This window comes from Geospiza fortis, unplaced genomic scaffold (genome assembly GCF_000277835.1).
Source record: "Geospiza fortis unplaced genomic scaffold, GeoFor_1.0 scaffold173, whole genome shotgun sequence".
In the NCBI taxonomy this organism is placed as follows: domain Eukaryota; kingdom Metazoa; phylum Chordata; class Aves; order Passeriformes; family Thraupidae; genus Geospiza; species Geospiza fortis.
In genome coordinates this window covers 6,183,617-6,196,406 of record NW_005054334.1, presented here as the reverse complement: position 1 = coordinate 6,196,406, position 12,790 = coordinate 6,183,617, and the positions used below count along the sequence as shown (strand labels likewise).

The 12,790-nt window shown below is 48.6% G+C and overlaps 1 protein-coding gene across 2 annotated transcripts in view; it reads left to right on the top strand.

The window, feature by feature from the left end:
* The first annotated feature begins 1,001 nt into the window (after positions 1 to 1,001).
* EMP1 (epithelial membrane protein 1) overlaps positions 1,002 to 12,790 on the top strand; it is a 14,755-nt gene continuing 2,966 nt past the window's right edge. For both annotated transcript variants that reach the window (XM_031057809.1, XM_005421892.2), the window contains exons 1-2: positions 1,002 to 1,164; positions 12,256 to 12,373. In XM_031057809.1, coding sequence (XP_030913669.1) covers positions 12,296 to 12,373 — 78 coding nt within the window. In that variant the 5' untranslated portion in view covers positions 1,002 to 1,164; positions 12,256 to 12,295. The remainder of the gene's footprint in view (positions 1,165 to 12,255; positions 12,374 to 12,790) is intronic.

The window sequence follows — 12,790 nt, the reverse complement described above, 5'->3', positions numbered from 1 at the left end:
GAATAATCTGAAAACCAGTAAGATCTTTTAATCTGTATAGATTTCAAAGAAAACCAGCTTCGTTTTTCAAATAAAGGCAATCCAATGTCATCCTTATTAAAGCTGGAAAGGCCTTTGCCAGGTATTTTTTCAGTATCTGCTTATCTCTTGCTGGGCCTTGCAAAGGCAGGGTTGGTTCCTTGCAGTAGCAGACCACCAACTCTATCACAGTAAGGATCGTATTTAACACGGATGCTTCCTGACAAACTTCTTCCCCTTTCACCCACATCTCAAGCACATCCCTATTCAATCTTGCCTGTAGCATCTACAAGACAACTCCACCAGCCAATTCTCAGCAAATGTAAAGGATCTATTTTTAGAAGTCTTTAAGATGGCAAGAAATGCTGACCTCAGAAAACTGTGAATAACAAGCTCCTTATTTCTTCTTCCCTGCCTGCTGTCTCTGTGGAAGCAAACCACCACTATCTGGCCAAATCACTCCAGAGTCACCACCAGAGCAGAGCTGCATTTTGAGCATCTCCACTCCTTGATATATTCCCAAAAGTCTTGTCCATGCCAGCCTCACAGGTCCGATTTGAATTCCCCCCGTGCTGTCAGCCTCAGCGCCTTCTCTCCACGCAGCACGGGGAGGGGATGCGGTGACTCACCCAGCCCCGGGATCCCCCCTGCCAACCCACTGTTTGTTTGAGTGATTTTATTGTTGAAGCCCCGTTGCCACATTTGTAACTATACATTTTTTTTTTTTTTATGACAACCAGAAGTTCAGTTTTATAAACAGATGCTGTTGTGGGCCTCTCTTACTCAGCTGGATCAGCGTCAGCCGTTTTTCCAGCCTGCGGTCTCTGCGCTGCACACTGAGTCACAGGCAGCCCTGCACAGATTTCTTTGAATCGCTGGTTTCCTCCCAGAGACTCTTGACACCCTGCCAACAAAACAGGGCGTAGCTCATTAATTTTTTTTTTTTCTTCTCTTTAAAGGCAGTCTGATTCATAGTAACTCCTTTAAAACAGAGTGGAAAGACACCACCCTCCCACACCACCGGAGGAAACTTAAACCACCACCAGGTCACTCCCCTTCACTCCAGCTCTGCGCTCCGGGACATCGGCACTGCAGCCCAGCACGCTCCTTCTTCCACAGGTGCCAGCACCCGCCCCAGCCCACACGGTAAGAGCTGTTCTTGAAAATCCTCACCAACTTTTCTCCCTCAGTGGCTGCTCCCCTCTCTTAACAGCACCAGTCTGCCTTTCTCCTCTGCCCCTTCTCTTCGTCTTGGCACTCGAGCTGGCTATGGCACACACCTTAATTTTCATCTTTTGCTTTGGAATCCAGCTGCCTTATGGGGCAGAGGGGCACTGCAAGGCACCCTGGTTGCAGCCTCGGAGTGCTGGCAGCAGCAATGTATTTTCACCTCCAGGACACGTGCAGCCAGGGTGCAGGCACGGGTGCCCAACCTGGGCCAGCTCACGCTCAAGAGCTGCTCTGTGCTTTTGGAGTAGCATTGTTGACAAATGTGGAAAAATGCCTGCTTGGAATTAGGGCTGCAGGCTCAGTTTTTCTGGCGCTCAAATACTTCTGCTTGTCTCTCTCCCCTCCATAATTACTTTGCCAAGCTCTAATTTAAAACAATAGCAATCATTCCAAGTGAAGACTGAGAGGCCCCAAAGCTGCAGATTCTGGGGTACAATGGAGGCAATCTCTCTTTTTCCAGGGGTTCTGGCTCCTGAGGCTGAAGCCAAGCCCCAGTTCTGAGCAGAGCCACGTGAAGGGCAGAAATGTGTGTTACGCCTTCTGTGGCAGCACCGACACTGGAGTGGGGAGCACTGCGAGGCGAAGTTGGGGATCGGGTGGAATTGCTAGCAGCACCATGGTCTGCTGGAAGGGTGTGTCAAGGAGATAGAGACACTGATGGGAAGTGTAGGGTTGCAGAGACTGGCAATTCTCCCTCTTCACCTGCCTTTTTCTACACAACCACCCCCTCTTTCTTTCCCTCCTCTTCTTCACCATTTCTCTTGTTTCGTCTGCCTGCTGTGGTTTGCATCCTGCGGTCAAATCTGAGCTATTTTTGAGGTCTGTGAAAGGGAGTGCTGCAAAGCCAGTTTGTTGGCACCACACTGGTTCCTGTTGCAGGAACTCAGCCCGCCCCTGCACAGTTTCAGGGGCTTGAAAGAGACTGAACAGTATTTAGCCCAATACGGCCAGGAATGGGTGGGGCTCAGGCTGAGACTGTGCATAATTACTATATGAATGAACTAAAAGCTGAGCTGACCATAACTTTTTGGAAAAACAATGGATTTTGTGAATTTTTAAGTCCCCTCTGGCCCTGCTGCTTGTAGCTCAGTCATGCAGTGGTGCCTTTTGACTAAGAAATAAATGTGTTGGAGTGGTGGGGAAACTGACTGAGGCAGCAAGTGTTTCCAGGGCATCAGAAACTGGAATGGCAAGAAAGCATTTTTAGAAGTTGTCATTTAAAAAGATTAACAATTAAATCATACTGATATTAAAAAAAATGCTGTGGCCACAGAACAACTTTCACTCAGAAGTTTTGAATTCCTCAAGGCACCTCTGAGAGCAGATTTGCCCAGGAACTGCCCACTTGACATTTCTGGATGTAGTGGGATTCTTTTCTGAGCAAACACTCGAGGGAGGTGGGCATGAAGAGTGTGAAAACCTGGAGCCCATTAGCTGCTCTTCCTATGATAACGGGTTTAAGCCAGCCAAATGCCTCCACCCAGTCCACCTGGGGACTCTGAGCACTGAGGGAGTGAGGGCTTGAAGGCAGCTTATTTCTATTTGCTCCCATGGGGATTAGCATCGGAAAAGAAAACTGAGGTACCTTACTAACACTGCGGTGCCTGGAAGCACCCCTTGAAATGCAGCGTGTTGGTGTGGCCCTGCACACCCACCCACCCTGAGGAATTCCTGTCAGTAGGCTCCTGTGGAAGCTCCCCAGCTATGACTAACCACCCAGACATGTGACACACATGAGCCATTCATCCCAGCTACCCCTGTGTGAGAGCCGGGATCTCCACTGGGCACATGCCATCCCCAGGGATACACCTCTGACAGCCCGGGAGTCCAGCCACACCCAAGGACACATTAATGCAGCAGTGACTGACCTGGGATCCTGTGGAGAAGCACCAAGTTTTGGAGCGGGTGCCTCAGCTGCAGGGCTGCTAGTGCTCCCCCAGTGAGACCCTGCTGCTGAGGACACAGAGCCACCTCTGGGCTTGGAAAACCTGCCCTTCTGGCCTAGCCGGTGGTCTTCCAGTTTTGCAGTGTGGGAGCGGTGCAGTGCACACAGGAATTACTGTTTGGTGGTCTGGGCTGGAGCAGAGGTTGTATTTTGAAACAGGTCTGGGAGATTTGCTGATAATAGACAGCATGTTTTTGCTAAAAGAGCCACCTCAGGGCCTTGCTTATAATGAGACTGAGATTTGCTGCAAGCACTAATCCTTCTCTCTATTCGTCACCCTCCCAGCCGCAAGGCTCGCACACAGCACAGCCTGTGCCCTCTTCTGTTTCCTCAGAGCAAGCAAAAGCAGGAGGGAGCCTGCTTCCATAGCCCTGCCTGCTCCCATGGGGCTTCACGGGGCCCATAATGCCCAGCTGGCTGCTGGGACACCCTCCCATGGCATGTTTCCCCTTGCTCAGGCCCAGGTCACTTTGTGCTCCCTTCGCTGAGTGCTGCGTGGATGGCAAAGGGGGAGACACCTGATGCTGGGCTGGAATTTGCCCTCAGATGCTCAAGCGCCCTGTAAGGCAGAAATAGCTCTACTAGACCCCTTTGATCTCAACAGGTTCCTGTGCCTGTACCTTTCAACAGGGAAGTGACAGCACTGTCACCCAGCACAACATAAGACAGGCTGTGAGGCATGGCACTCCTAATTTTTTTCCTTACTTCTGTTTTCCAACAAAAAATTAATGAGCTAAAACTAAAAAATGAGATTTATTTACCCTTCCGTCAAGGCAGGGAGCTGCTCTTCCACTCCTCTAAAAGGCAGGGTGAGGAAGGGGATTTCCAATCTTCACATCTGAAGATGGGTGTTTAATACTTCATTGGTCTTTTCTGCTGAGGCAAAGCAGCATTCACAGAAAAGGAGGCTCTTCTCCATGGCCCTGCCAGGATTGATAACTAACTCATAGTCATTTCAACAGTGGCAGTGAACAAATGTGCTGAAGCACATCTCAGTTATTCCTGTGTTGATCCTCTGTCAGGGCCAGTCCATACCCAGCCATCCCACAGCATGACACAGGGTGAAGCAGCAGTTCCCTGCATAAACTGCCCAGAGGGAAATCTGGAGTGCCTCTTAAGCTGCTTTCTGCCATTACACTGCAGGGAGAGCAGCAAAGCAGCACATCTCGGGGCTGCCATCTGGAGTGTGATTTCTTCAAACCCTGCTGGGAGAGTTTTGGAAAGTACCTCTTTAGCTAGAACAGCTTGACAGTGAACAATGGAAACTCTGGCCAAATTTGCAACTTCATGCATCCTGCTCCTCCTGAACTGTTTTCAGGAGGGCAGAGAGTATATGGAAGCTGCTCTCTTGGTTAGACCAAATATAGCCCATACCTTGTCATAGAAGGGAGGGACAGGTTAGGACAGCTCAGCTCCAGAACCCACATTGCCCAAGGGAGTGACAAGCTTGGCAAGATCATAATTGAGATCTATCCCCTTTACCCTGTGAAAACAAGTCTGTAGCAGAGGCATGGGGAGACACCCTTGAGGAGAGCCCAGGGACAGATCTGGGCTGGGTCATCCCCAGTCCTGCAGGAAATGCACTGAACCCTGAGCACTGGAGTGGCTGACACAGGTGAACAGTGACTCATGCTGAAGGCTTAGCCCTTGTGATGTGAGGCCACCTGGCAATATGTTTTTGTATTTGAGGAAATCCAGGGTGAGGACCTTTGTTGTCCTTTTGCCCTCTCAGGGCAGAGTCTGCTGAAGGAGGGGAGTTGTGAAAGCAGCCTCCTCGATTGGGTCCATCGTCCACATTCTTCTCATTCCAGAGAGATATCTTCCCTGTATTGGCTCCATCAAGCCTCTGGGAAGGTTAGTGAGAGCCTTGGGAGCAAGAGGGGAGCCTGGAGCAGGCTGGTCAGAGGGGTGCTGAAGAGCAGCTCTGGGAAGGTGGGCCACTGCTGAAGGAGAGCTGGGCACCTCCCCTGGCTGTGACAGCCTGGGCAGCTGAGCCAGCCTGCCTGTGAGCCGGCCTCCAGTGCCTGCAGCTGGGCCAGCTGCTGTGCCCTCAGCAGGGGAGCTCCTGATGTCTCCAGAGCCACATGGAACATGAACCAGCTTATACCGTACTGATCACAGGTGTAAGGAGCCCTCTGAGAGCCAGATGGGTATTTTACACCGCAGCCACCTTTACCCCACCCTGCACAGAGCACTGACCAGCTCCAGGCTGCACAGCCTCCTCCTGTGTCTGCTTTATTCACATGCTCCCCCCAGTTCATCACTTGAGCACTTTGGTTGAAAGAAGGAGCTTTCACACAATTTTGTATTTGAATCCTGCACAGTCTTTTCCAAGACGGCTTGCAGGAGCAAAGGCACCCTGAAAGCAAACTGACCCAAAAGCTCAGACTCTTTAGATGCCCCAGTCACACTTTCCTCAGTGCCTCATGGGCTGTACTTGCATGTTCAGAGGTTTTGCAGTTTTAAGAGACAGACACACTGTAAGATACAACTTCTTTTTTAGAGTTACCCTCCTTTGGAAAAGAAAAAAAGGAATATCTACACAAGACTGTCTGTGCAAATCACAGGACTGCAGTTTTAATCCAAGAATGCAGCCAAAAGCACAGCTGATGTGGGCTTCACAGTCCTTCAGCCTCTGTCTAAGTGCTGTTGCAAAGAGGAAAAGCAGGAAGTCCCACCACAAGTGATCTGTGTACTTTGTTCATACCTCTCTGTAACCTGAGCTTTCCTGTCAGAGCTGTCAGAGAGTTTCTCCCACGTGGGCACTGCCGGTGTGGCACAGGTGGATGATCTGTGCACCCATAAGGAAGCTGTGCACACACACACAGACACACACGCAGACACACAGACACACACGCAGACACACACAGAGTTCACAGGGATCCCACAGATGCACACTCCCATTCACAGGGGGAGCCACACAGAGCTGCAGATGTACACCCTACACACAACACGTCAACACCCAGACTGTCGGTCCTCCCACAAATGTTTCTCGTGTATCTCAGAATCTTGCTGGAACTCCTGCCAACATTCAGGGGTCTAATTAACCCACCCAGGGACCACCCAGCGCTCTGAGGGGTGAGAGTGCTCTGCATGGCGCCTCTGGGGGAGCAGAGGATCCCTTCTGTGCCTCCCTTAGCTCCGGGGTTCCCTTCCCCACCCTCCCTCTACTTGCTGCCCATCAGTCCCAGCCCTTCCTTGGCGTGCCTGGGGTGAGGAGTGACAGTGTTTTCCTCCAGCATCGACTCCTGGCTGCCTGCCAGGCCCCAGGCAGCTGCCTCTTCCCTTTCCCACTACCAAGCCAGCATTGGAGTTTCAGTTGATGTTGTCACATGGCTGAGCACTCGAGGGTGGTTTCTTCTGGAGAAAATGCCAATTTCTCACTGTCTGCCCTAGGAATTCTGATATTTCCCCACTCTTATATGAATCATGAGCATGAGAGCTGGAAAACCCTCATGTGTCATCTTTTGTGACTCCCCTCTGCATCTCTCAGTGAGTGGAGGTTCATCACTAAGGGTGGATTCTTGAGGAATTTGTCAGATCCCATAAAAAATTTTTCACATGCTGGTGTTTCACCACTCCCTTGGGAAGGCAATTCCACTGATCTCTTGGAGAGAGAGTGGAATTGATCCATTCCACCAGGAAATGCTTCACATGAACCAGACAAAAATCTTCTGTTTACTTTAACTTATTTTGAGCTGTAGCCCCTCAGGCCAGTCTGCACTTTCCTTTTGGCTGACATTAACCTGGTGGTTTCACAGCCTTGCTGTACCCATGTGGCCACCCCAGCCAGTACCCATATGTAGGTGACATCTCAGTGCCATGAGCCAGAGGCTCCAGGTCTCCGTGTGCCCATGCACGCCTCCTGCCCAGCCCTTCTCCCACACACAGAGCGAAATCTCTTTCCAGAGGCACCAACCTACTCATCAACATGTCTAGAAAAAGCATCTGACTTGTAAATTGAGTCAGGCTGGTCTGTCAAAACCAGGCTGTCAACTGCAGTGCTGACATACAGTAGTTTGTAAAAGTCTGGAGTCAGCAAGGACTCTGGATTCACCAGGATCTGAAGCAAGAGACAGAGCAAAGGGTGGAAGCAAAAGGACTCTTCCCTGTTGTTTAAAGTTGTCATGAGCTTTCTAGTAACAATGTGACATGTCCAAAGTCATCATGCCGCCGAAATATCAGAGATATTCACATCTTTGCATCCTGTGAAATGACTCTGGGCACAATGAGGACTGGTGCTCACAGCCCACACAAGGACAAGGTGTGCAGTTGTAGCAGGGCTAAGGTGGAGTCATGGTTTCAGATCAGTGAAAAGGCATGTGTGCAAACTCTGCAGAAGGTTTTAAACCACATTGAGGTTTCCCTTACTGGTAGCAACATGGCAGCATTGCTATTTGTGGGTTGGCTTTGCATTGAGGAGTGCACTGGTAACAGAGGTGGAAGCTTGTGGCTGTCTCAAATAATACCAGACAGTTTTTACTTTCTGTCCATTACTGTCCAGTTTTATCCTTCATTTCCAAGTGGCCTTGGCCCTGATTTGAACCACCAGTATTCCCGCTGTGACTCTGTGCCCCTCAGACAGTGGCCAAGTTCACATGCTTTCTCTAAATATTGGACCTCCTATTGTCCCCATCAGAGACTGGGAGAGTCAGACCACCGGTCTGACTTACTACTGCCTTCCTTATATTCTGTAGGAGCAGCTGGGAAAGGCAGAATTTCTTTTGTGTTAGTTGTTTTCAATCTATAGAGATTTTTGTTGACATTCTAACCAAAGGCATTTGTTTTTTCCCCAAAAAGCCATCTTTCCATTGCTGAGAAATCTAACGTATCAAACGAAAGACTCCTCAGCTGAAAAATTCACTTTGAAAGGAGTCAGAGGTCACCAGTGTGCACAGGCAGTGCAATTTAGATGTCTTCTTCTCCCTGGGAACTCTAGGGAGCTACAGGATATTGACTAGGTTCTCACCTCAGCCAGCTTCTCTCACAGTACACCTCACCAACTCAGCCTGGGAGACACAGTCCCAAGCAAGGACCCTAGTTCAGAGAGGAAGATGGAAATGGAAATCAGATGAGCTACATCCATTAAGGAATACTTGAGATCTGAAATAGTTCAAATTTAGTTGAGAGTGTCCTGACTTTTCACCCGAAACAACCCCATTGTTCCTGCAGAAACATCCCGTACACTTACCCTCTAGTCCTTTCACTGCAATGCACTTTCTGTCAGAAGCAAAGGACCTACTCTGGCTTACCCTCTTGAGTAACTCACTCCCTATATTTGAGGAGCTATACCACTGGCCTTTATCATATCTCCAAGTGGCACTACACATTCCATCCTGATCCTTTGCTAAGAAGCAAACCAGGGCCAAGGACTCACTTCTCTGTATTGCCCTCAGACAGAAGGATCCAAAACACTTAAGTAGACAGAGGGGTGATAGAGGTGGCAACAATCTGTCTGCATGAGAAGACTTTGCCTTAGTTTTAGGCTCTAGATAGTACCAGCCTGCTTGAGCTTGAACTGGGGTGCAGCAGAGCTGTGTGTTGTTCCCCAGCACATGTACTCCTGCATGGTCAGAAACAGTCTCTACACAGCTAAGAGTCTGCCATGATTATCTGCAGGTTTTTTGTGCTGAAGGCTTCTATGGTGATTCTTATTCATGCTTACTGTTGGTGTGGCTTGTTATTTCTCTTCATTTCATCACCTCATGAAAAGGAAAGTCCACTGTTATCAGCACAAGATCTTCCCTTGACTCATGCAGGCTGTTCAGCACATGCATGACCTTCCCTTCCCCACCAGCCTACCCTACCTCTGTAGTCCTTCTACTGTTATGTCTCATTACTTTTTTTTCTTGGCTTAATTGGGGTCTCTCCTCTGAAGGATGCTTGGGGAAGACTCACAAATTGTTTGCTTGACTGGTTCTTGAGAAGCAGTCCTAAAACTGACATTGTCCTGAGCACTTAATCTTTCAGGGTTAAATTATTGTGGGGTTTGAGAGCTTTGGGGTGAGTCAGTGGAAAAAGCTGGCAGCTCTAGGAAGGCTAAGACTGACTCACAGCCCAGGAAGAGCCTGAGGAACTCCAAATGCAGCTGCAGTTTAGGTAGAGGAATGGAAGAAAAGGCATTTGCATGCAATTTTGTCCTATTGCTCCAGCAATGTGACCCCACCCTATAGTGGAGAAAGATGTCTCACACTTAACAAATGGAAACGGTATCCTGTCAGTCCCTGATGCTCTGCCAGTTTCTCTGTCTAATGGGAGGAAATGTGCACGCCACAGCATCAGAGGCAGAAGTGAATCTATTTCAGTGCCATTCCTTCACCCACGGCTCCTCTGGGATTGTTCTCTCGTGTTTTATTTAACAGGCAGAGAGAGATGAAGAAAGGGGAAAGCAAATGAATACAGAGGGAGGCTTGTGCTTTAACTCACAAAGAATCAAAACTAAGCTGTGAGCACATATCCCCTGGGGGAGTTTGCATTTGATAGCGTGTGTATTCAGGGAGAGGTGCTGACGTTCTCAGGAAGTAGGTGCACTGAAAGCACCTGAACTAACACTGCTCTCCTGCAGTGCTAAAATAGGCAGAAAAAGCAGAGGGAATAAAGGATTTCAGTTTTTTCTTGGAGTATTGGTCAAAGTCCTGGGCATGGGGTCATGATTTTGGTTGGTTTTTTTTTTTTACATTGTAAAGTAACATTCCTCATTTTCATTTCTGAAAGCAAACAAAAGATGCATTCAAAAGGACTGTTCTAGTCTTTAGGATGTCATGAAAGTAGGTTTTTAATCTTTCAAGTAGAAAGCCTTGTTTGAAGATCCTAAAAAATAATAAGGAACAAAAAAGTGCTGAATGAGATTTTAAAGAGGCCATGGAAAAATACATCCATCTAAGTAAGAAGAAAGTTTAGCCACTGTTTAGTAAAGGCAAATTTCAGAGCAGGCAAATTTGTCAGAGTCTGGTTTATGCTTGCCAGCACCCTATAGTGTCAAGAGCACTTGTTAAAGTTCGTGTAAGAACCAAGGTAACAAAAAAAAAAAAAAAAAAGGGAAGTAGTCAAAGGGACAGAAAGATTTGACTCAAGAATTTGCTGCAGATTTGTCACTTAGTCATGGCAACAGCAAGAGTATCTCACTTTGAATTGCAGTGGTGATATCTGTATCAGTTGCCATCCAGCATTTTGAAACTCTCGTTCCTTTTACAGTGGAAAGAAGGGGTTTAACTCTTAGGTTCATGTGGTACCCGGTTGAGAACCTGAATTTTAGCAGTGCTGAAATCATAAGTGTCTGTCACTACAGTCAGAGGAAAGGTCCTAAGAAGGCTGTGCTTTCTCCAAGATCATCACTAAGGGAGGCACTGTGACAAGAGAGGTTGCAGTGACCAGGCCATCCAGCCAAACCAAGCTCTAGAGCATTAGTTTGCCAAGACACCCCAAAGCAGACAAGCAAACATGGCCCACATTCAGCAAGTCAGGGCTTAACATCTCCAGAGAGTTCTCCAGGTGAAGGAAACCTTAAAGTAGACACAATTTGCTGAGGAGATGGGACTAGTCACCAATGCTAATCTGTTTTACTAAAGAGTAGCCTTGTTTGGGTGGGAGCAGTGACCTAACAGAACTGGTTCCTTGAGATCCCAAACTCAAGGAATTCTTCCTGGTCCTCAGCTAATGCTGAACTGGTCAAAGTGCCACTGATGGAGAAGCCCTGCCTACCCACTGTGGTTTGGGAAACGGTAACAAAGCAGTGCCAGGAACAGCTGCAGCCTCTTACAGGAATACACTCCCACTCATGGCCACAGTGAGAGGAAAGACAGTAGTGGAGTAGGTGGAGTCATCAAGTGAAAAAGACACATGAATGGGACTTTACAAAGCCTTTTGTCACAGTTTGTGTGAAAGACATCATAAAGTATAAGTGTGTTGTTTCATGACAGTGTTGCCACACCCTGTACAAATGGTGACAGCATCAGACCCTACCTGAGTCACCTGGACCAAAATAACTTGACAGCTAACATTAATTTGTTACTTCTCTTCAGTACCAGCACTTCTGAGGAAAAGAGCAGCACAGCCTGTCAAACTTTCTAGGAAGTTTACTGGCCACAGAGTGGGCCCAGTAAATGCTTCTGCCTGAAATATACTCACTTGATTTGTGTGAATTGTCTGCACTCATTCTCAAAGCTTAGATTTGGTCCTTGTATTTCACGTTTTCAGGTGAGAAGCCATCAGTTTTGACAAACCATATCATGCAAGCTTTCTAAAGCACATTCCCCTCTCTCTTTCCAATCACATGTTCATCAATGACAGGAAGTCTTAAGAAAAAGTAAAAGTTTGCAGAGTACACAGGCAAAAATACCCAAAACAAACCAAAGAGGAATTTTCATTACAGGAGAATTTTATTGCATTAATAAAGTGACCTGCATGCCTCAAGTTTTAAAAAGGAAGCAGGCAGTTTTCATTGCAAACCTGGGCATCTTCCCCAGCTCCAGGAAACCTCATGGCGTTTCCATACTGTTCCCTTCACTTACAAGAGTGATCTGTGGAGTAGTTGCCACCCGTCTGGCTCACTCTCCACAACTACTCCATAGCTGAGGCACCAAGGAGCTCATAGTCTCCCATTCCGTACCACTTGTCTGTGACCCAGACCAGCTGGAAGAGGCTGTGACACCAGAGGAGAGCAGGAAGAGAAAAATCTTTCCTGACCACTGTAAATATCGTGGGCAAAACCTCCTCTTCCTAGAATGTATGCCTGGAGTATGGCATTTTTACTTTACGCTAGCACACATCAATGTAAGCAACCTGTGTATATATTATTTTTTAAATGCCCCCAAGTTATCTACCCATGCTCTACATCTCCTCCCATATTGGCTCCTTAATCTGTGGGCTCTGTTTAACTTCTTGAGCAGATTTTGACGAAGTTTTTAGTGGCTTTTTTTTTTTTTTTTTTTTGGTGATTCCATGTTTCCAGAGTGAACCTAAGATCAGCCTGGGTTTTTGCACGTAAACAAATCTTATGGTAATGCTGTTCTTTGACTCAGTTCTTCCCTTCACATCCTCCCCCTGTTCTTGTTCTCCCTCAGAGCTCTCTGTGTCGGTGACACCACCTAGAAGAGACCCAAGATGTTGGTGCTACTGGCTGGTATCTTTGTGGTCCACATCGCCACTGTCATCATGCTCTTTGTCTCCACCATTGCCAACGTAAGTAGGTTGCCCTGGGCGAGGAATGGCTGTCACCTCCCGCAGACAGCCGGCCTTAGACACGGCTGGCAGGCAGATCGGGGGGTGGGTGCTCAGGCGAGGCTGAGGAACATCCACTCATGGCCATGGGGAGAGGGGAAGCAGGGATGGGTGGCTCAGGGAGCAGGAAGGCAGCCGGGATGGTGCAGGAGGCAGCCTCTGTCTGTCACCTCCCCGGACCCCCGAGCCCGCAGCACGCCAACCCTTCATGGGGCCGGGAAGCTCAGCAGTGCCTGGCTCAGCAGTGCCAGCCCTGGCACGGAACTGCTCCGCCGGCCGGGGCCAGGCTGTTCCCACCCGGGCGCATCCAGCAGAGCCGGCACTGCTCCCCCGGCCGGGGCCAGGCTGTTCCCACCCGGGCGCATCCCACGCCGAGGG